This window comes from Emys orbicularis, chromosome 4 (assembly GCF_028017835.1).
Source record: "Emys orbicularis isolate rEmyOrb1 chromosome 4, rEmyOrb1.hap1, whole genome shotgun sequence".
Taxonomy (NCBI): Eukaryota; Metazoa; Chordata; order Testudines; family Emydidae; genus Emys; species Emys orbicularis.
In genome coordinates this window covers 130,960,916-130,984,235 of record NC_088686.1, presented here as the reverse complement: position 1 = coordinate 130,984,235, position 23,320 = coordinate 130,960,916, and the positions used below count along the sequence as shown (strand labels likewise).

General features: G+C 55.1%; 1 protein-coding gene across 1 annotated transcript in view; it reads left to right on the top strand.

Moving 5' to 3' along the window:
- Positions 1-23,320, top strand: part of CACNA1S (calcium voltage-gated channel subunit alpha1 S) — a 100,374-nt gene that overhangs the window by 13,057 nt on the left and 63,997 nt on the right. Inside the window, exons 3-13 of the mRNA XM_065402475.1 lie at positions 12,131-12,270; positions 12,873-13,006; positions 14,317-14,469; positions 15,156-15,361; positions 16,449-16,552; positions 17,827-17,975; positions 19,117-19,198; positions 20,056-20,216; positions 20,709-20,934; positions 22,406-22,613; positions 22,832-22,952. Of these exons, the coding sequence (XP_065258547.1) occupies positions 12,131-12,270; positions 12,873-13,006; positions 14,317-14,469; positions 15,156-15,361; positions 16,449-16,552; positions 17,827-17,975; positions 19,117-19,198; positions 20,056-20,216; positions 20,709-20,934; positions 22,406-22,613; positions 22,832-22,952 (1,684 nt within the window). The remainder of the gene's footprint in view (positions 1-12,130; positions 12,271-12,872; positions 13,007-14,316; positions 14,470-15,155; positions 15,362-16,448; positions 16,553-17,826; positions 17,976-19,116; positions 19,199-20,055; positions 20,217-20,708; positions 20,935-22,405; positions 22,614-22,831; positions 22,953-23,320) is intronic.

Here is a 23,320-nt window from a genome sequence, read left to right as displayed (position 1 = left end):
GCTCGGTTGTTCTTGATGGTGGCAGATGACAAAACAAGGTACAATGGTCTCACGTTGCAGTGGGGGAGGTCTAGGTTGGATATTAGGAAACACTGTTTCACAAGGAGGGTGGTGAAGCACTGGAATGGGTTACCTAGGGAGGTGGTGGAATCTCCATCCTTGGAGATTTTTAAGGCCAGGCTTGACAAAGCCCTGGCTGGGATGATTTAGTTGGGGTTGGTCCTGCTTTGAGCAGCGGGTTGGACTAGATGACCGCCTGAGGTCTCTCCCAACCCAAATCTTCTATGATTCTGTTAATAAAACATCTCTGTTGACTGTTAACAGCACTAAACCACTCCGTTATCCCCTTTGACCCGAGCAGCTACTGAAATTCTGGGGCCCTGCGGGTTGTCCAGTTGAGAGCATAAATTGACGATGGAATCTGAGATTATCTTCAATCTATGCAGTCTTGTGTGTTTGTCCCTTCCTTGTAAAGTCCTGCGTCCCTGAACACAGGAGGCACCAAAGTGGCCTCACTCATAGCACCCATTCAGCCAGCGCCCCACAAGCCCTCTCTAGGCTTTTTCCAGGGGGTTGGGGTGCAGGGGGTGGTGAGGGCTCTGGGGTGGGGCTGGGAATGAGGGGTTTGGGGTTTGCCGGCTCTTTGCTCAGCATCCCTCTCTTTCTTGTCTCTCATTCTGCTCCTCTCTGTCTCTTCCCCCCCCCCCCCGACAAACAGCCCCCAGTACAACCCTCTGCCCCCGTGGTGCTAATTTATGGGGGGGGGCTATCCCTTAGGTGGGGGCTTGTGAGTAATTCATTTTAAATGAAGGCTGGTGGTGAAGCTTGTAACCAGTCTGTGTGGGCCAGAGGCTCATGTCAAGTTCCTGGTCACGACTCCTATTCTAGCAACCATCTTGTAAGGCTTTCATTTGAACCATTTCCCATATTCGCTTTAGCTCTAGAGCCTTTTCTAGGGGAAAACCCTGCTTGACGGTCTTTTAGATCAGTGGTTCTGCAACTTTTTCCATCCTGCCCCCCTTTACCCATAGTGGAACCTGTCCACATCCCGCCCCTGAGAACTGGAGCTGAGGCCGGGGCCGGAGCTGGGGCTGCAGCCGGGAGCAGAGCCATGGCTGGGGCCCGACCTTCAGCTGGGGCTGGGATTGGAGCCAAAGTGGAGCTGGGGGCAGAGCAGGGCGGGGTGGCATTCCCCCCCCCTGCGCTCTGTGCTGTGCCCCCCCCCAAATGTTCCTCTGTGCCCCCCTCAGTTTGGCCACTTAAGAACTGCATAGTTGTCCCTCTGTTTCACACCGTGAGCGCTTAGAATTTCATAGTGACGGTGGGCTCCTAATTCAGATCATCTTGCTCCAGAAAGCCCAGGCCCCTACTTTCAGAGCAAAACGAAAATCTCCATTAGCTGTAAGCAGAGTAGGGGCTTGGGCACACAGTTGAGCAGTTGTGATTGCATCCAGTAGAGGGCAGTGGTCTCACACACACACACACACACTTGCTGCACCTGCTGTGTGGATACAAAAGAGCGAAATCCCCGGAGATCTCAATCCAGCTGCTAGAGTCCCATGAACCTTGAAACAAGAAAAGGAATCCACACGCTCCTCTGCCTGCTCAGACCTCCCCGGAGATGATAGAGTGTCAGAGCCAGGGGCATGTGCAGGGGCTGCTATTGTTGCTTTTAAAGTGAATAAATAACTGGTAGCTGACAGTCCTGCAGCCTACCTCGGGGATCTGAGCGGGCAGCTAAGTTATGGCTGGGGGTCCCGTGTAGGTCCCAGAGTTAAGGCCCCGCTGACAGGGTTACAGAGGCCAGCCCTGACGGAGAAAAGCGGCAAGGTTTATGACTGGGAGCTAAGGAGTCCATAAAGGGAAAGGCTCCTTATCGGAAGTGGCACCTCCACTCGCTCAGCTCCCAGGGAGAGTTATTGCTGCTTTGCAGCCTGTCTCAGGAGCCCTGGGATTCATCAAGCAAGGCCCCGTCACTTGTTTATGGGAGGAGAGGAGCAGTGGATGAGGGGGCCGGAGCTCTGGGGAAAGCTGAGTGTACAAGCCAGGAACTGGTCTTCAGCTCTTTCCTATGTGTTCCCCTGTACGCATTCCTCGCCGAGATCCCCCGTGATCTGCGTAGGGAGCCGTTCGAACAGGCAGCCTTCCAGCCGGGGTCTCCTAGCATCGAGAGGCTGTCTGGGTTGGAAATACTCCCCCTGGGTTCCTGCCTCCTGGGCACCGTTGGAAAAACGTCCGCCACGTGCTCTGGACCTAATGCCTGGTGCGTCCGTTCCTGCACTGGGAGCAGGGGGATTGAAACCCGCTGTGTTCTCAGGCGCCACCCCAGCCCGCAGTGGAACTTAGAGCAATCTCAGGGCTCTGTGGACTTGCATTCTGCTCCTAGTGCCTCCCTATGGGCCCAGGGAAGCAGAGAATAGCTGTAGTGCAGTGCTTTTGGGTCACTCCCCGACATGCTCCACATCCCCCCCATGCCGGGCCCTGGGGAGCTGGGAGCAGAGCCTGTATAGTGAGCCAGCTCTGCCCTGGCTGGCGAGGGAGTCCCCGTTCCCATCGCCCACGGCCCCTTGGCAATGCCAGACCAGGAGCTGCAGTCCGTGCCCCAGAGAGCTGACAGTTTAAGCTGTTAGGTTTGTTCGCAGGCATCCTGGCAAAAGAGAGTGTTGCGGAGGGACATGAAGGAGAAGAGGGAGCTTTGCGGGTGTTTACAGGGAGCTCCGCCCCAGCGGGAGAGGAAAGCAGAAAGGGGCTTGTTAGAAAACGTAACAGGAGGGCGATGGAGGCTGCCGTCATGTAGGGTGACCAGATGTCCCGATTTTATAGGGACAGTCCCAATTTTGGGGGGTCTTTTCTTATATATGTAAGCGGGGGAATGGTCCCGCTATTGTGGGGAACTTTCCTGGCTTCTGCACTACCCCGGTGAAGTGGGCTAGCGAAAGGATCTGAGTCCTCGCTCCCACTTCCTTTACCCAGAGGCCTCCCTGCCCTTGAGGACTCCCCTTCCACTCTCCTGTCTGGCAGAGTCCTCGTAAACCCCAACAAGGCTGGGCCCAGGATTCCTGGGGGGCTCGACCCCCAACCCTTCTGTGGTCACCCAGGCCAGGGGCTAGGGTGTCCCCACTCCGGGGTACTCTCTCTGCTCTGGGCACCTCCCTGACCCACTGATCATTTCATACAATTTAAAGCAAATACAAGTTGTTTAATTAACAATTAATTTTAAAAAAGAATAAGGAAAAATGGGAAAGGTTAAAGGAAACACATCACCCTGCTCTGTGGCAGGGAACATCACAAACAGTGTCTCTGGAACGTCAGGGCAGGTCACAGTCTGTTCCTTGTAGGTCCCAGGTCTCCTTCTCAGGCCCGGGCTGTGCTGCAGGGACGCTGCGGGTCGGACACTTGCTCTGGCGGTGGCCACACGCTCTCAGGCTCTAGGTGGCAGGACACTTTTTCCCAGCGTCGCCCCCGCCCTGACAGGGTTACGATCCCCCTTCAGGGGAGGGATAGCTCAGTGGTTTGAGCATTGACCTGCTAAACACAGAGTTGTGAGTTCAATCCTTGAGGGGGCCATTTAGGGAACTAGGGCAAAAATCTGTTTGGGGATTGGTCCTGCTTTGAGCAGGGGGGGTTGGACTAGATGACCTCCTGAGGTCCCTTCCAACCCTCATATTCTATGACCCAGAACCCATTGCAAGTCTGGCCTGCAGAGCCTCTTGGCTGAGGTGTCTCCCTGCACTGGGCCTGCTGCCCAGGGTCCTGCTCACCGCACCCAGCTCCACGCTGCTGCTGCTCTGCCTTCAGCTTCCTGGGCTGCCTCTCTGGCTCTGGTTGCTACAGCTCTGCCCCCAGGACAGGTCTGCTTCTGTGACTCTGCTCCCAGCTCTGACCTGCTTTCTGGCCCCTCTGGCTTTTGGGCTGCAGCTCTGCTTCCAGCAGCTTAGCCTGGGCCCCTGCTTTCTCCTTAGCTCGGCCCCACTCTGTCTGACTCAGGCCATTCCAGTTCACACGGAGGACGGGACCCCCCCGGCCTCCTGACTCTCTGATTAGCCTGCCCGCCCTGTCAATCAGGCTGATCTGGAGCATTGGCCTCTCCCCATTGTTCCTGGGGACTGTCAGTCTCAGGCTCCTGATTTGCCATTGACCCTTCCCCTTTTAGTGCTGGGAGCTAGCCAACCAAAACACCCCCACTGAGTGTTAGTAAGGGGGCAACAGTCCCCTTACATATAGGCTCCTATTACCCCCACCCCGTCCCGATTTTTCACATTTGCTGTCTGGTCACCCTACCGTCATGGTCCAGTCGGAGGCAGGAGTCGCCGTCTGGAATCTCGGGAGTGGGTGAGAGGGAGGGTGGGGAGAGGCCCTGGGGCCGTTGCCAATGAAGACAGTTAGCTTACCTACGATGCAGTAGAGACGAGGGAGGCAAAGAGAGGGGCAAGATGGCCCAAATGACGAGCTAGGACAGGGGTGGGCAAACTTTTTGGCCCGAGGGCAACATCGGGGTTGCGAAACTTTATGGAGGGCCGGGTAGGGAAGGCTGTGCCTCCCCAAACAGCCTGGCCCCTGCCCCATCCGCCCCGTCCCACTTCCTGCCCCCTGACTGCCGTCCTCAGAACCCCCGACTCATCCAAGCCCCCCTGCTCCTTGTCCACTGACTGCCCCCTTCTAGGACCCCCCGTCCTAACCACCCCCCCGGTACCCCACCCCCTATCCAACCCCCCTGCTCCCTGTCCCCTGACTGCCCCGACTTCTATCCAACTTCCCCCTCCCCCCAGCCCCCTTACCACGCCGCTCAGAGCGGCAGGAGCTTGCAGCCATGCCACCGTGCTGCCCGGCTGGAGCGGCGGGCCAGAGCGCTGGCAGCGCAGCACGCTGAGGCTGCGGGAGAGGGGGGACAGCGGGGGAGGGGCCGGGGGCTAGCCTCCCGGGCCAGGAGCTTGGGGCCGGGCAGGCCGGTCCCGCAGGCCGATGTGGCCTATGGGCTGTAGTTTGCCCACCTCTGGGCTAGGAGGTGATCTCTGCAGCAGCACTCTGCATGGACGTGAGCAGGGCTGGAGGGCATAGCTGGGAAACGCAGTGGCCCATCTTCTCAACCACTCTGTCCGCTGTGGGCCACTGGCCCCCTACAGCTGGGCTGAGGGGCCCTCTCTTTATCTTGATTCTGTAAAGTCCCTGCAGGTCTCCCCTCCAGGGCCTGCCTTAGCTTTGCATGTGAGACCCCTCCCAGCTCTGGGTGCTGAGGCTCCAGGAAAAGATGCCAGGGCCTGGTTCTCCTCTCGCTCCCTATTCACACCGGCGTAATCCGATTGGTGTCACACCTGATTGACAGTGGGCTGAGTAAGGAGCACAGGACCATGCTGTCCACAGACGCTCCTATCCTATCCCAGCTCTGCCACTGCGCTGCTGGATGCCCTTGGGCAACCTGGGGGTTGCAATGCCATTCACTGACGTGGCCTGCCGCCCCCCTGTACTGACAGATGGCGTTGTGACCTGGCACACAGGGCGTCTGTTGCTGTGCCGTGGAACACAGGGGAGTCCACCAAGAACTTGACCCCTGGCAGCACTGGCTCATACACTGTGTGGGTCAGAAAGTGGGGAGACTTCCCGGCCGAGGGAGACCCAGGGTCCCTGCAGGAGGAGGGGGTGGGATGAGCGGGGACCGGAATTTACACTCCTCCCCAATATCTGAACTGCCGTCACTGCTAGAGGGGCATTTTGAGCTGAGGTGCCTGGCACAGACTGGCAGGTTGGTGTGACTCACACACCCAGGGGGCGTGTTGGCCTGGCAGGAGGGATGCTTACATGTGTACTTGACACGTAGGACGAATGGGTATCAGAGGTGTGAGGGTCTATCCTATCTATGCATGTCTGGATCCTGCAGGTCAGCACTCTGGCTGCCAGATTTAACTGGGCCATGGCCCATGTCTGAGCAATTCCCTGCATACATCCTACCCTGGAAACCCCAATGCCTGCAGTGTCACCTACCTCCCTGCCTTGTCCCCTGTGTGTTGCCAGCGTGAATGCTGTGGCAGAGGGGATAGTAGTCCACTGGCAGTAGGAGGGGTGGCCTACTGGACAGCTATGAGACAAACATGTGCCACATGGCTAGCCAGTGTTGGTCTATAAGACAGTACTTCCTTGCTACATGGAGTGTATGGGCTGTGGTACAGACCCAAAGAGACTTGTAAAAAGCAGAGCCGGGGAGGGGACTCTGCTCTGCTTAAAAAGACTATAGAGACAAGGCGGGTGAGGGAATATCTTTTATTGGACCAACATCTGTTGGCGAGAGAGACAAGCTTTGGCGCTACACAGAGCTCTTCTTCGGGTCTGGGAAAGGTGCTCTGTACTAAATACAAGGTGGAACAGATGGTTTAGCATAAGTAGTTAACACATTCACCCCACCTAGTCTCGCACATATTCTAAGGGACCATTCAAGGTGAAGTGGCCCATTACCACCTCTGCAGTCATGGGACAAACAAAGGGGGTTAGTGGGTTACAGATTGTTGTAATAAGCCATAAATCCAGTGTCATAGAATCAAAGACTTTAAGGTCAGAAGGGACCATTATGATCATCTAGTCTGACCTCCTGCACAACGCAGGCCACAGAATCTCACCCACCCACTCCTGTATCAAACCTGTGTCTGAGCCACTGAAGTCCTCAAATCATGGTTTAAAGACTTCAAGATGCAGACAATCTTCCAGCAAGTGACCCATGCCCCACGCTGCAGAGGAAGGCAAAAAAACCCCAGGGCCTCTTATTAAGATGGTGATTTTTGGTGTCTAGCAACGTTATGAATTTAAGCTCCCAGGCCTGGTCTACACTGGGGGGGGGGTGTCGATGTAAGATATGCAACTTCAGCTACAGGAATACCGTAGCTGAAGTCGACATATCTTATTCCAACTTACCCCCCGTCCTCACGGCGCGGGATCGACGGCCGTGGCTCCCCCGTCGACTCCACTACCGCCGCTCACTCCGGTGGAGTTCCGGAATCGACGGGGAGCGCGTTTGGGGATTGATATATCACGTCTTAACAAGACTTAACGTACCCCCAGGCTCGTCTTTTGAAAGCGTCGTGCAGGTTTCCTTTGAGGTCAACAACTGAGAGGCCAGATACGGAGTGGTCGTTTGGTGAAAAGTGTTCGCCCGCAGGTGATTGGGTGTTTTTGTTTTTTATCATTTTACTGTGCAAGTTCATTCGAGAGTGTAGTGATTGTTTGGTTTCACCCACATAGTTGTTGTTGGGCACTTAGTGCACTGGGTGAGGTACACCACTTGTTGTGATAGGCATGTGTAGGACCCATGGATCTTGAAAGGTGTGTTGTGTGGGGTGTTGGTCATCGCAGCAGTGGACCTATGTCTGCAGGTTTTACATCTGTTGTTCTGGCAGTTCTGGTGCCACTTTGAGTCGGTGTGTCCTGGTCTGTGGGGAGCTTGCTTCTGATGATGAGTTTGGAGAGGATGGGGGGTTGTTTGAAGGCCAGAAGAGAGAGTTCAGGAAAGCTCTTTCAGGATGTGGTCCCCATCGAGTATAGGTTGTAACTGTTCGATGATGTCCAATGATATGGGTTCCAGTGTGGGGTCGTTCCTTGATGTGATCTGTTTCTCTGGTGGAGTGCCCTTGTTTGGTGAAGGCAGTTTTAAGTTTGTAGCCCAGACTTCATAGATTTCCACCACACCTTAATCCATTCTATAAGACCATGTTTTCAGTATATATACTTTGGTCCTGCTTTGAGCAGGGGGTTGGACTAGATGACCTCCTGAGGTCCCTTCCAACCCTGATACTCGATGATTCTATGATTCTAACTCCTTACATAATATCAGTACATACATCTCACAATGATATCAATAACCAATGTGACACCGGCTTTCAATGGAGACCTCTCATGACATTCTTGGGTGAATGAGAAGGTGCATACTGGCCTCAGGGTACACCTGTACCCCTCTGTACCTCCTTGTTGGTTGGCATTAACAGGTTCTCGGGTCACAATATGGAATGGGGCTTCTAGCTATAAAGTGATACCTGGCATGTTCGCTGTCTGTGTGGGGGTGAAAAGGGAGCTACGTGGGCTTTGGTCTGATTTCTTGCACAGCACCTAGAGGCGGGAGATTTCAATCCTGGGTCCCATCCTCTATTAGGGTGAATTCGCTCTTTCAGTTCTGGCATTTTCTAATCTACCAGTCAAATGAATACATAGCAAAATATGTGTGGGCCAAACCTGGCATGCACCCCTATTGATGGCAGCAGGAGATGGGCATCTGTCTTAGAGTCTGGCCCCGAAGAGCATTCAGGGTGTAATTCCAGGTGGGGTCAGGATTTCAGCGGCCCCCAGAGCAAACTGAAAGTGGGGAATCTCCCTGCCCTGTTATTGTGGGGTGTGAATGTAAAAACATCAATATAAATACCCCCCCCCCCATATCTGGCTGGTTCTAAAGTATTTAAATCCTGACCTGGAAGAGGCCCCAGCAACAGGCAGTGATTAGCGTCAGATGGGGTGATGGACAGGCGGCCGGCACTGCTGTGCCCGGTGCAAAACGCAGCAACTATTCTGGGCCCTGATGGCCGCAGGCAGCTGCGCTGAGTCAGCTGAAGCGCCAGACAGCAAAGCCTCTGGACGAAGGCAGGAGAGGAGGGGGGCAGCATCCTCTCTGCCCAAATGGAGTTTAGAGTTCTCTCCCCTTCCCCTGGTTTGCCAAACCTCAGTTTCCTGCCACGAGTGGCAAGAGGGGCTCACAACACAAAGGGAGCTGGAATTAGGGTGACCAGACAGCAAGTGTGAAAAATCAGGACGGGGGTGGGGGGTAATAGCCACAAATATTGGGACTGTCCCTATAAAATCAGGACACCTGGTCACCCTAGCTCAAACCCATCAAGCACAGCCATGGGCAAAACCAGGGCTCAGTTTGGGTTTCGATGGGAGCGAGGGGCCCCACTGATGGGAAACTGGCTGAAGTGGGGGAAAGGGGCTCTGCTGGGGGGCCTGGCCAGAGTGGAGGTGAGGGGCCCAGATGGGAGAATTGGCCTCAGTGGGACTGGGGGCAGCTGGGGGGACTGGCCGCAGTGGGGGTGAGGGACCCAGCTGGGGGGACTGGCCAGAGTGGGGGTGTGGGGCTCAGATGTCATATTCAACTGTACTTAATAAAGAGGGACAAGATCACGGTGGAATGGATCAGAGGGGGCCGGGCTCAGGAGGAAGACAGAGGCTACTTCTGGGGGGATTCTGCACTGAAATTTTAAAAATTCTGTGCCAAAATTTTAAAAATTCTGCATATTTTATTTGTCAAAATGACACAATATAATCACTTTAGTTTAAATTATTTTGGTAATTTATTTCAAAATACCTGTCAACAAGTATGTCAACAAAATACAGACAACAGCAAAAAAGATTCTCCCAGGAGTAGAGAATTAAAGAAACCCCTATGATGACCCAGTTCCAGTTGAGGGGTGCTGGAAGGAGTTGTGTGGGGCCCCCCAGAGCCCAGACACCTGCACTCCCATCAGGGCCGGCTCTAGGATTTTTGCCGCCCAAGGCAAAAACAATTTTGGCCACCCCCACCCCGTTTTTTAATTACCCCACCCCCGGCCCCGCCTCAACCCCGCCCCTTCCCTGCCTCCTCCCCCCAGGCTCTCAAGCCTAGGAGGGAGGGGGAGAAGCGGCGCCCTTGCCGCGGCCACTCGGAGTCTCCCCCTCCCTCCCAGGTTTGAGAGCCTGGAAGGGAGGGGGAGAAGCGGCACACGAGCGGCAGCAGCAGCGGAGGTGAGCTAGGGTGGCTGGGGCACATTTTTAGGGGCGGCATTCTGGCGCCGGCCATGCCGCCCCTAAAAATGTGCCTCCCCAAGCACCAGCTTGTTTTGCTGGTGCCTAGAGCCGGCCCTGACTCCCATCCCCCCAGAGCTGAGCCACACTGCACCCCCTGGCCCAGACACCAGCACCGCCTCCCCGCAGAGCCCAGCCGCAGGGCACTCCCTGCCCAGAGACCAACACCCCCTCCCCCCAGAGCCCAGTCGCGGGGCAGCCCCCGGCACAGACACCAGCACCCCCAGAGCCTTTACTCCCCCCAGCTTCTTTACTGTCCCACCGGGGGACATGGTGTGGTGCAGCCCTGTCCTTCCTCAGCCAGAGCTGGCTGCGTCTCCAAGGCCCTCTCCGTCCCTGGGAGAATGAGCATCAAAGTGCTCCACTCTGCAGAGTCCAGCGGCCCCTAGTGGCAGTTAGAAATTCTGCAGTGGCAACAGGGAATTCTGCAAAATTTTGCATTGTGTGGCGGCGCAGAATTCCCCCAAGGAGTAAGAGGCTGTGCGTGAGCAGGAGCAGCAGGTGTGGAGGTGACCTGGGAGTTGGCTGTGGAAGGAATGCTAGCTGGGTACAGAGTTATTGGGAGGCTATGGATGCAAATCACATGCAGACCAGCAAGCCACTTAGTGAGAGAGTGGGGGGCTTCTCTCAAAGAGTATTAAACTGGTTTGCTCCGTTTTCCCTCTTAACAACAGGGGATATGTGAATTAGAGATTCTCACCCAATAGCAGTATTGCCAACCTCAAGAGATCAAGAATCATAGAAGATCAGGGTTGGAGGAGACCTCAGGAGGTCATCTAGTCCAACCCCCTGCTCAAAGCAGGACCATGACTCACATCCTCTAAAATCATGTGATTGGCCCCACAATCAGTGAGATTTTTTTAAAAAAATCATCAAACTCTGTTTTTCAATCTGTCTTTTGCCTTTCGAACTCTCCTCTGCTTGTGTGTGTGTGTGTGTGAGAGAGAGAGAGAGAGAGATAAAGTCCGGTTGACAAGTCAACCTTTAATAAACACGTGCCTCTCTCTGGCTGCTTGAATGGAAGCTGCAAGTAGACAGACATACTTCAGGAGAATTCAAAAGGAGAAGATGCAGAAGATGTATTTGGGCTAGTCCTCAGTACCAAGAGATTCATTTCAATATAATAATCGTGCTTCTGGTAATGGTATCTCCTTATGAGGATGGAGCCCCTCAAAAGTATCCATTCCAAAAGGGAGAGCTACCGTAGAGGGAAGGCATCCACGCTGGTTGGAAAAAGGGGAGGATGTATGGGAAGTTCTTGTACACAGGTATAACCCTAAGTACTCAGTGGAGAGCTCTGTCGTGTGACAAAGTTACAATATGATAGAAAAACCTAATTCACACACATTTAGAAATAGACTGAATAAGGCCTATAACATGGAGCCGGCAAATGAGCAATGAACAGCTGAGAAACACAAAGCATTCTCTCTGTGCAGCACGTTTTCCAACGATTTTTGAATAATGAGGTGAGCTGTAAAGATCTTGACACGTAAGAAGATCTTTACAACAGCAAGCCCCTTTCAGAGCTTTCCTTAGCTCAGTGCAGTAGTTACAGTCATAATCCCTGAATATGATTTTTTAAAAAAAATAATCAATTCAGTCACATTCAAAGCATTTCGACAATAATTTAAACCGTCTTCTGTTGTTGTATAATTTTGATAACTACATACATATGTACATGATCCAGTAATTACAATGAATAATTTGGTTTTTAATTAATAATTGTCCAAATAACGAAAAATAAATCATTTTTTATTTTAAATAGTCTCTTTCGCAGCCTCCCCATCCCCCCATCAGTTCAGGCCCCCCATCAGTCCCCAACTCCTCAATCCAGCCCCCAGAGCCTCACCTCTGCTCCTCCTAGGTTTCCTCACCCCCCTTTCCCAGGCCTGGGGGTTGTAGTGGGGTCCCCTCTCATCTCCCCTTTCCCAGGCTGGGGGGTTAGGGATGGCTCCCTCTGTCCCTTTCCAGGCCAGGTGCTGGAGGGGAAAAGAGCAGAGGTCCTGCCCTGTCCATGTTTTTCACAGGATGGGAGGAGGGAACGGAGCCAGTGCTGGCTCAGCCAGCTTCCAGCAGGACCAAACTTCGCAAGGGGGCTGTAGCTTCTTGCGTCAATGCCAGACAGGCTCCAGACCGCCCTGAAATCCGGTCACCCACTATAAAATCAGAAGCATTGGCAATACTGCAATAAACAAGCTGCACTTTGCTGCATGACTGCTGTGGGGGGTCCCAGGGCTGCTGGGTCGTTCCCCCTCACTAGGCATCGCTGGTCTGTTACCCACCTCACTCCTGGTTCTCTCCTGCCCTTTGTCTCTCATAGGAGAAGATAGAGTACGTCTTCCTGATCATCTTTACCATTGAAGCCACACTCAAGATCATCGCCTATGGGTTTCTACTTCACACGGATGCCTACCTCCGAAACGGCTGGAACGTGCTGGACTTCGCCATTGTCTCTTTGGGGTAAAGGAGAGCTGGTTTGGCGGGGTGGGCAGAAGGTTTCTTAGAAAATGTCCTGTTTGTTCTTGGGGCGGGTTGTGAGACCACGGTAGGGAGAGCGTGATCAGGCCCGACACCTGGAGTTGGAGCCAAAGCTCACTGAAGCTGGTGGGAGCGTTTCTAGTGACTCCCCTTGGCGGAGGCTCACTTGCCTTTTCCAACACGGCGCCCCTCTGCCTGAGATGACTCCCCTGAGCTCACCCGCACGCCCTCTCCACTTTTAAGTCCTCCTTCGAGACCTACAGGTTCTGCACATGGGCTGGCTTTAAATCAGAGCTGGGAGAATAACCGATCTTTCGATTCACTGGCCATGCCGAAAAACAGAAAAAAAGCCTCACTGAACCGGTCTGAGATGAGGTTATGGTTTAGCTGTGCTGGCAGGGGCTGTGGTGTGAACTTCCTCGGTCCGGCCTGTACAGGGTGAGATTGACTTTCCTTGCTTGGATTTTTTTTTTTTACTGTCTCCTTCCCCCCTTTCCCTCCCCCTTCATGTTCCTTCTCTCACCCCCCTCCTCCCCTTTCCCCTCTCTTCCCTGTCCCACTCCCTTCCTCACCCGCTCTGGCAGGCTGGTCACAGTGGTTGTGGAGCAGATCAACGTGATGCAGGGCATACCGCCGTCGGGGAAGGGCGGCTTTGACGTCAAAGCCCTGCGAGCCTTCCGCGTGCTGAGACCCCTGCGCCTGGTGTCCGGAGTGCCAAGTGGGTGAAAGCTGCCCGGACGGCAGGCGGCTCGCTGGCGGGAGGCTAGGGTCACAGCAGCTGCAGTAGGCTTCCCCTTCGCACGGGTCTGTGGCCAGCCCCCAGCTGGGCCTCAGCGGAATTCCAACCGATCAGCAAAATCTAGATCAGGGGTGGCCAACCTGAGCCTGAGAAGGAGCCAGTAGTGACCAGTGTACATTGCCAAAGAGCCACAGTAATACGTCAGCAGCCCCCAATCAGCTCCCTCCCCCCCCGCATCCCAGAGCCTCCCACCCTCCGACAGCCCCGCCGATCAGCACCTCCCCCTTCCTCCCCGCACCTCCCGATCAGCTGTTTCGTGGCGTGCAGGAGGCTCTGGGGGCAGGGCCGGCTCCAGGGTTTTGGCCGCCCCAAGCAGCCAAACAACAACAACAAAAAGCCGCGATCGCGATCTGCGGCGGCAATTTGGCGGGAGGTCCTTCGCTCCGAGCCGGAGTGAGGGATCGTCTGCCGAATTGCCGCCGAATAGCTGGACGTGCCGCCCCTCTCCGGAGTGGCCGCCCCAAGCACCTGCTTGACAAGCTGGTGCCTGGAGCTGGCCCTGTCTGGGGGGGAGGGGGAAGAGCGAGGGCACGGCAGGCTCAGGGGAGGGGACAGGAAGGGGTAAAGTGGGGGCAGGGCCTATGGCAGAGCCAGGGGTTGAGCAGTGAGCACCCCCCGGCACATTGGAAAGTTGGCGCCTGTAGCTCCAGCCCCGGAGTCGGTGCCTATACAAGGAGCTGCATGTTAACTTCTGAAGAGCCGCATGTGGCTCCGGAGCCACAGGTTGGCCACCCCTGATCTAGATAGTCCCAGTGCTAGTGCCCCTCGTGGAGACATAACCCACCAAGACCCAGCATGCGCCAATCCCACCATAGCCTGTTGTGAAAGGAGCTGGTGGGGGTCACCCCAGTGTCTAGGAGCCAGATGCCCCCATCCTGAGACCATCTCCCAAGGAGATGGACTGCAGGGACTCAGCCTTCCCCGATCCCTCTGGGGCAGTGTGAGGGGGCCTGGAGCTGCTGCTGCCAGTAATGGGATTGAGAGATTTCAGTCACCACGGCTTTCCTTCTCACACACACCCCTCCTGGGACATGTAGGGACACATGCTGGGGAGGAAGGATGGCCTAGTGGTTGACACCAGTGAGAGCTGGGCCCAGGTCCCTCCCTCTCTTCCCTGCCATGTGCTGCGGTGGTGAAGCGGTTCAATGTGTCTGTGAGACGCCGTGCTGCCAGTTAGGAGGGGAGGGGGTGTGACCTGTTACCCTTCTCTCTCTCTCTCTCGGCTGCAGGCCTGCAGGTGGTTCTGAACTCCATCATCAAGGCCATGGTGCCCCTGCTCCACATCGCCCTGCTGGTCCTCTTCATGATCATCATCTACGCCATCGTCGGGCAGGAGCTGTTCAAGGGAAAGTTGCACAAGACCTGCTACTACATCGGGACAGGTCTGGAACGTGGGCGACCCTCCCACCAGCCGGGGGGCCATGCCATAACCCTCCCAGCCACACCATATCGCCATATAACCATATGACGTGGCTGGGAGGTGTATGCCATATCTGAGGGCATTGTATGACTACATGGCATGGCGGGGAGGTGTATGGCATGGCTGGGAGGTGTATGGCATGGTTGGGGGCATTATAAGGCTATATGGCATGACTGAGAGGTGTATGGCATATCTGGGGGCGTTATATGGCTGTATGGCATGGCTGGGAAGTGTATGGCATGGTTGGGGGCATTATAAGGCTATATGGTGTGGCTGGGAGGGTTATGGCATGGCTGGGGGCGTTATATGGCTATATGGTATGGCTGGGAGGGTTATGGCATGGCTGGGGGCATTATATGGCTATATGGCATGGCTGGGAGGTGTATGGCATGGCTGGGGGCGTTATATGGCATGGCTGGGAGGGTTATGGCATGGCTGGGGGCATTATATGGCTATATGGCATGGCTGAGAGAGTTATGGCATGGCTGGGGGCGTTATATGGCTATATGGTGTGGCTAGGAGGTATATTGCACTGCACCAGAGCCCTCCTCTGGGTGGGGCCGGGGGCTAAGGCACAAGCAGCAGCAGGAGTGTAGTTGTCCTTCTCCTCTGCTCAGCCTGACTTCTGTGCTTCGGTTTCACCCTCAGATATCATTGCCAAAGGGGAAATGGAGAAGCCATCCCCGTGCACCACCACCGGCCACGGGTATCACTGCACCCTCAACGGCACTGAGTGCAGGAGTGGGTGGCCAGGGCCCAACAACGGTATCACCCATTTTGATAATTTTGGCTTCGCCATGCTGACCGTGTACCAGTGCATCACCATGGAGGGATGGACGGAAGTTCTCTACTGGGTAGGTGCAGGCCTGAGCCCGCTGGCTGCGAGGGAGGAGACGCCGGCACGCTCTTTGAACAAGAACATGGTACTAAGCGGGTTGGGCTGGCCAGGCTTCCCAAATAGTGGGAATCCTTCCAGGGCAGCGAGCCCCGCAGACTCTGCAGCTACTGGATGATGTATCCACTGAGCAATGAGCTCCCAGGGAGAAGGTGGCACCCGCCAGTGCAGCAGAGTGTTTGAACCCTGCCTAGCCAAGAGAGTCCCTGTCCAAGTACCGCTGAGACTCTCAAACGAACCCCACCCTTGCCTTAAAAGACAGGAGCCTGGTGGGAGCGAGTCCTCGGACGGCTCCTCAGCTCTGGAGCTCAGGTATAAGCGACCATAAACTTGCCCTCCAAGCCACGAAGAATGGTAGGGGAGGAAGGATGGTGTGACGGCTCAGGGACAGGCTGGGAATTGCAGAGCTGAGTTCCAGTCCCGCCTCTGCCTCTGGAAAGCGCTTGGTGTGTTACCCTTCTGGGTATCCTTTGTTCCCAGGAGTGTGGGCTGAGGGCAGCTTGAGACACAGGTTGCTGGGCCAGTGTCTGATATTGTATCTGGTGGCTTTTAATAATAACACCACCTAGCTCTTATACAGTGCTTTTCACCATTAGATCTTAAAGCATTTCACCGTCGTTAACCCCCCCTGCCCCACACCCACCCCACACCCCCGGGAGGCAGGCAGGACAGTGCTATTATCCCCATTGCACAGATGGGGAGCTGAGGCCCAGAGGCTAAGTGACTTGCTCAAGGTCACACGAGGAGTCTGTGGCAGAGTAGGGAGTTGGGTCTTCAAAGCCTTAAACTAGTGCCCTAACCACTGGGTTCCTGAGAGGAAGGCTGGTCAATGAGTAGGGACAAGTCTGAAACCTGGGAGACCCAGGTTCAATTCCCTGCTCTGCCACAGACTCCCATTGTGACCGTGGGCAAGTCTGTTAGTCGTTCTGTCTCAGTTCCCCATGCGTAAAGACTGTGAGATGCTCAGCTACTCCAGTAATGGGCTTACCTGAGCCCGGTGGATTTGGTTCTCCCCCTGGATCTTCATCTGCCTCTGTCCTGCTCAGGTGAACGACGCCATCGGGAACGAGTGGCCCTGGATCTATTTCGTCAGCCTCATTCTGCTGGGCTCTTTCTTCGTTCTCAACCTGGTGCTGGGCGTGCTCAGCGGGTAAGGCGTGTGGGCTGCATGGTGCCGCTCTCCTTTCTCTCTGTCCCAGCAGGGGTCTGCCCTGAGGGAGGGGCCGGGCCGGGCCCTTATTGAGTTTGGGGATATGAACAGAAAGTCTGAAGGGGGTTTTTAACCTTTTTCTTCCCTTTTCTTCTTCCCTTCTTCCTTGGTACCTTGGCTACCAAGTCTATCAAGCCTTGTCTTCCCTTTTCTCTTGGAGAACTCTTTGGATGACTCAGGAATGTGGAGCAGGGGCGCTCTCAGCCCTTAATTGAAGGGACAGGATGGCAGAATTCTTAACACAGAGAGCTTTTCTCCCCAGCCTTAACAAAACCAGACAATGAACACATTGTAATTACTCAGTTGTATTGTGGTAGCACCTAGCAGCCCCCATCCTGGCCCAGGACCCCATGGTGCTAGGTGCTGTGCAAACACAGAACAAAAAGACAGTCCCTGCCCCAATAGCAGTTTTAAATAGTCCCTGTAAAATTCCCTTCCCTTCTCAGTTAACCAGGTGTCACTTCCTTGGTCCCTGCAGTGTCACAATCTTACTAATCCTCGAGTCTTCCAGCGTAGCCAAGACATGAATTAAAGCAAACGGGTAAAATACCACTGAAAACAAACCCAGCCGTCCTTTCCAGGCCTGCTTTATCCCTCAGAAGGGAGCAAAAAAAGGCCAAGCCCGATGTTTTTCCCCCTTGACAGGTCACCTTTATTATGGAGAGTGTGGGAAAGTGGGCACAGCTGGTAATCTCTCTGTACCCTCCAGCTGTGTGAGCTTCCCCTTTAGCTCTGACACTCTGTTATGATTTCCTCAAGGCTTTCCAGTATCGGATACTCCTGTGTGCCTCAACAGCAGCAGTGGGGACAGCCATTAGTGCTTCTAATGTTAACCTGCCCTCTTTACAATCTAGCTGTAGTAGTTGGTTCTGTGGTGTCCTGTGGCAAGGAGTTCCACAGGATGATAAAAAAATGAGGAATAAGGAAGCATTTCCTGTTATTAGGTCTGTATTCCTCCCCCTCTCCCCGCAATTTTGTATTATATAACAAAGGTAAAAGGCAGGACTGATCCATTCTCAGTCTTCAGTTGAGTTAAAGGAGTAATTCCACCAGCTGGCAGCAGTAGTAGGCTCTTGTCCTCTCTGGGGACTAGCCACTAGAATAGGACGTGGCACACACTTGATGAGTGTGTCCCATGAGCAAGGTCTGGATTGAAGCTGCCCGCAGAGCCCCCTCTCCATTGGCCTCATGCCAACCGTCTGGGTTTGTTCCAGGGAGTTCACCAAGGAGCGTGAGAAGGCCAAGTCACGGGGCACGTTCCAGAAGCTGCGGGAGAAGCAGCAGCTGGAGGAGGATCTGAAGGGCTACATGGACTGGATCACCCATGCCGAAGTCATGGACAGCCACCGGGCCAGGGGAGAAGGTACCATCCTCACCTGGGCAAAGCCAGGCAGGACACGCCCAGGCCTGGCTTCCCTCTCGCTTCTGGAGAATGGTTAAATCCTCCACCGGGGTGGGGAGCGGGGTTGTCTGTGGGATGAGCGGGGTGGGAGGCCGGGGAAAGGTGTGCACTTGCTCCTAGTTTACTCATTGAGGGAGGCTGCCCCTCCCTTGACATTATCCAGGTTCAAGGATTAGAAGCTGCTTCAGACCCTCCAGAGATGAAGAGTTTTTGGAGAGGAAAGACAGTCTTATGGCATAGGACAGGCCAAGGCCTTGGGAAGCCCGTCGGCTGTTCCTGGCTCTGCCACTGACTTACTGGGTGACCTCGGGCAAGTCACTTCACCAATCCGTGCCTCCGTTTCCCCATGTGTAGTGGGATGTACTAACACTTGCCCATTTTGGGCTGAAATTAGTCACATTTGCTAAGGGCTTTTGAGAACCTGAAGTGGAAGTTGCTATAGAAGAGAGTTATTGGCCCCCTTCCCCATTACCTCCCTGGGATGCTGTTATGTGCTTGGATATAATCCCTTGGCTCTTTGTTTACTCTGTGGGGCATTTTACACAGCTGTGGAGCTATATGTAATGATCACAATTCTGAACGCCATCACTGGTCCCCTGCGCACTCTTTAAGGGGCAGTGTCCTCTCCAGAGCATGCCACCGGTTACACTCCCGTGGTGTCTAGTATCACTCCATTTCTTCGCACATTACGATGCCAAAAAAAACCTCCTTCCCAAACTTGTTCTCTTGAGCGCGGACGTGTCTCTTGAGGAGGTTTGTGTCTCTTAGGGAGTTATTAGATGAGAACCCTTCCTTTGCAGATGTGCTTCTCAGGGTATAGCTACGCTGCAATCACTTTCATCTAGCCAGCTCGGTCACCAGAGCGGGTGAAGCCGCAATAGCCCCGTGAGTGATTATGCGCCGATTTCACCGCTCCAGTATCGGAGCTAGCGAGATTAAAGTTCGCTCGGGTGCATCTGCACAAGCTGCGATCACACCTCCGATTGCAGTGTGGACATACCCTTAGAGTTCCCCTTCCCTCCCTGGTGGGAATCCATTGCCGACGTCCCCATGTGTCTGTTGAGGGGGTCCCCAGCTCACTGAAGATCTCTTTCTTTCATAGGGATGCTGCCATCAGAGGAAGGGGGTTCAGAGACCGAGAGCCTGTATGAAATTGAGGGCATGAACAAATGGATTCTCTTCTTGTGAGTACACACACACACACACACACACACACACACACACACACAGAGTCTCTCTCTCCTGCCTGATCCTGACTCTCCTGCTCTTGGAATCAATCCTGTTGTAAGAGCCCCTATCGGAAGAGCTGGTAGTTTTGTTGGGGGGTGGGGGGATACACCATGTTCAGTGCAGCCCACGCAAAGGTGGATTTTGCTATGTCCGGCTCTGGAAAAAGGCTAGTTCAGGTGGTATCCCGCCTCTTCTTTTGGGGGACCATGCGTCAAGCTCCTCTCCACTATCCCTCCTCCTACCCAGCACACCCCAGGGCTCCGGGAACTGCATGAGTGGTGTCAGAAAATCCAAGGTCATTCCGACCGATGAACAGGTGAGGCCAGCGCACTCTTTAAGGGGCAGTGTCCTCTCCAGAGCATGCACAGGACCGGCCGCCATGCGGAAGGGAAGGCATCTCATGGATCCTGCGCTGGGCGAGCAGCCTGGACACCTGGGTTCTATTCCTTGGGCAAGTGCCTTAGTTTCACCATCTGTAAAATGGGGATAAATGAAGCACACTTCCCCAGGGCTTTGAAACAAGTTGTTCATTAACACACCAGCGTCTCCTTTGTTACCCTGGTGCATCCCCATTTGGTGTCGTGGTGATTGAGTGGGGACTTTGACCCCGGGCTGGTAATAGTTTGGGATGGAGGAAAGGTGGTAGAGAGGGGCAAAGCGGTATCCCTGCCTGCAGAACCCCTCTCCTATGCGTTTGCTTGGGTCCCTAGGAGCTGGTGGGCAGGGCGCTTTGCAATGACTCTGCCCTCTGGGGCTGGGTGCTGGGGGGGCAGGGAGCCCTGAAGTCACCCCTCTTGGCCCATCTCTCTAGCCGGCAGTGGAGGCGATGGAACCGCCTGTTCCGCAGGAAGTGCCGCGAGGTGGTGAAGTCCAAGTTTTTCTATTGGCTGGTGATCCTGCTCATCTCGCTGAACACCCTGTCAATCGCCTCCGAGCATCACTGGCAGCCCGAGTGGCTGACCCGTGTGCAAGGTGAGCAGGGCGGCCCGGGGCTGGGGATCCGCTGCCGGTTCAGTGCATCCACGGGCGTGCGTGCGCACACGCCTGCCCACACGTGAACACCCACATAGACACCCACACACACCAACGCACATACGTGCATGCGCCTGCGCACCACACACACACGCAAAAGTGCACGCACACCCCCCGTGCCTGTGTGCACATGTAGTTTCCTCCCGGTCTTGTGTTTCCCCTCCTGCGCACAGACCCACCTCTTGCTGGGGTGGAGAAGGGAGCGTTCTGCTGCCGCTGCTCAGGGCTAGGAGCTGGGCAGGTAAATGTGAGTCAGGCTCCTCTTCCTCCCTGCTGCGCTGCCCCAGGATCGTAGGCTGGGGGAGAAGGAGGCAGCAGGGGGTGTAGTGAGAGGGCGGAGGAGGATGTGGTCTCATGAGCAGCTGCTAGTGGCCATCGGGGGATCTGCCGCCTCAGTCCAGAGCGCTGACTGGCTGGGTTCGCTGCTTGCAGACAGCGCCAACCGGGTGCTGCTGGCGCTCTTTGCGGCCGAGATGCTGCTGAAGATGTACGCGCTGGGCCTGCGCCAGTACTTCATGTCCCTCTTCAACCGCTTCGACTGCTTCGTGGTGTGCGTCGGCATCCTGGAGATTATCCTGGTGGAGATCAACGTCATGTCACCCCTGGGCATCTCCGTCCTGCGGTGCATTCGCCTGCTGAGGATCTTCAAGATAACCAGGTGGGGGCACCTCTCCCCAGGGCCTGGGGTCAGGCAGTACAGGCAGGGGGGCTTGCACTGGGAGGCTGGGCTGTCCTTACCCCTTCTGAGGCCTCAGGCATGACTACAACTATGAGCTGCCAGAGGCTGAGGAAGGGGAACTGGTGAGTTCTCTGGCCTCTGTGTGGCCAGGGTCAGGATACCTAGTGTCTGTTTACAACTCTGGGAGGGGAGTGGGGTCTAGTGGTTAGAGCAAGGGCTTAGGCGTCAGGACTCCTGGGTTCTATCCCAGCCACAGGAGGGGGGTGGGGTCTAGTGGTTAGAGCAGGGAGGCTGGGAGTCAGGACTCCTGGGTTCTGTTTCCAGCTCTGGGAGGGGAGTGGGGTCTAGTGGGTCAAAGCAGGGGGCGGGGAGCCAGGACTCCTGGGTTCTCTCCCTGGCTCTGGGAGGGGAGGGGGGTCTAGTGGATCAGAGCAGGGGAGGTGGGGGGCTGGGACACAGAACTCTGGGGCTGTAATCTGACACTGACTCACCGCTATCAGCCCCCAGCTGATCAGGCTGTCCTGTGCGTGGTGGGGCAAACCACACTCTGAGTAGTTACCTGCGGCCCTGCTGGAAGGAGGGCGTGGAGAGTGCAGGGTCTGAGCCCTCCTGCCACGAGACAAACCAGCAGCTCAGCCTGTCCTTTGGGACCCAGTGAGGCTCCTCCCAGCTACCCGGAGCAGGAGCAGGAACCCGCTCTGCCAGAGAGGTCCCGGAGACACAACAGAGCTGGGAGCTGAGAATGCCACAGGATTCATGAACCTCACTTCCCTAGGTTGGGATATTTGGTGGCAATAATGAAAATGGGGGGAAGCTGGGTATGGGGTTCACCTGGCTCCCCAGATCTATCTAGGTAGGTACTTATCTGCCCTCATCACCATAACATCAGAGCAACGGATTCCTCCTCACGCCCCCTGTGCGGCAGGGCAGCATCCTTATTCCTGTTTCATGCATGGGGAACGGAGGCACGGAGGGGCTAAGTGCCAGGCCCATGGTTGCACAAGACATCTGTGGCGAAGCCAGGAACTGAGTACTAGGATGTGTTTCCTAATGGAGAGCACACTTGAATGGGAATCAGGAGACCTGGCTTCTACTCCCAGCTCTGCCACTGGCCTGCTAGGGGACCTGGGGCAAGTCATGTCCCTGCCCAGTGCCTCAGTTTCCCCACTTGTGAGATGGGGACAAGGAATCTGGCCTCCTTTGCAAAGCACTTTGAGATCTACTGATGAAAAACTCCACAGAAGAGCTAGGCATTATTCTTATCATCTCCTGTCTAACACCTGGTCCCATGACCACACGGGAGACATTTGGCCAAGCGGAGATGAGATGATGGAGTGTCCCCCTCGAACTGAGCAGGGCATTCCCCTCATCACCCTGCCCCCCATTTCTGCTTGTGCGCCCCAGCGGCGCCCCTCGACGTAAGCAGCCTGTGTGCCTCTCCTCACGCTAGGTACTGGACCTCTCTGAGCAACCTGGTGGCATCCCTGCTAAACTCGGTCCGCTCCATCGCCTCCCTGCTCCTCCTCCTCTTCCTCTTCATCATCATCTTCTCCCTGCTGGGGATGCAGCTCTTCGGCGGGAAGTTCGACTTTGAAGACATGGAGTTGCGGCGCAGCACCTTCGATAACTTCCCCCAGGCGCTCATCAGTGTCTTCCAGGTACGGGGCATGGGGTGCAGAGGGCATCAATCCCGCTGGTCTAACGCATAGAGGAGGGGCTGAAATCAGGATACCTGGGTTCTTTTGGGGGCTCTGGGGGACAGTGTGACTTAGTGGTTAGAGCAGGGAACAAGAAGTCAGGACTCCTGGGTTCTGTTCTTTCTGGTCCAGTGGAATGGTTCTACCTGACCTGTTCTTTCACTCACCCCGTCTCCCAGATCCTGACCGGAGAAGACTGGAATTCAATCATGTACAATGGGATCATGGCTTATAAAGGGCCCTCCTTCCCCGGTGTGCTGGTATGCATTTACTTCATCATCCTCTTTGTCTGCGGGAACTGTATCCTCTTTCTAGTCAGCTGGGGAGTAACAGCTGGGCATTTTCTTGTCTTATCCAGCACAGTCACATCTAGGTTCAAGTACACATCGGGGAAGGGCTATGGGGCTGGGTATGGTATGTTCAGACATCATAGTACCAGGAGTGAGGGAAATGGTGAAACAGGAGTGGGGGTTAAAAGGGATGAAAAAATCAGTTGGGTAGTTCTCTTGGTCTCATGGCTTTGGATCCCACTGCTAACACCAACAGAGATTCATGGTGACAGCCAAGAGGCAGCTGTCATGGGTACACAGAGGGCTCGTTGCTGAACCTGGGGTTCTCCCCAGCTGCCTGCGTACATTGCTTAGTGTCACCACACAGGCTCTCGCTAA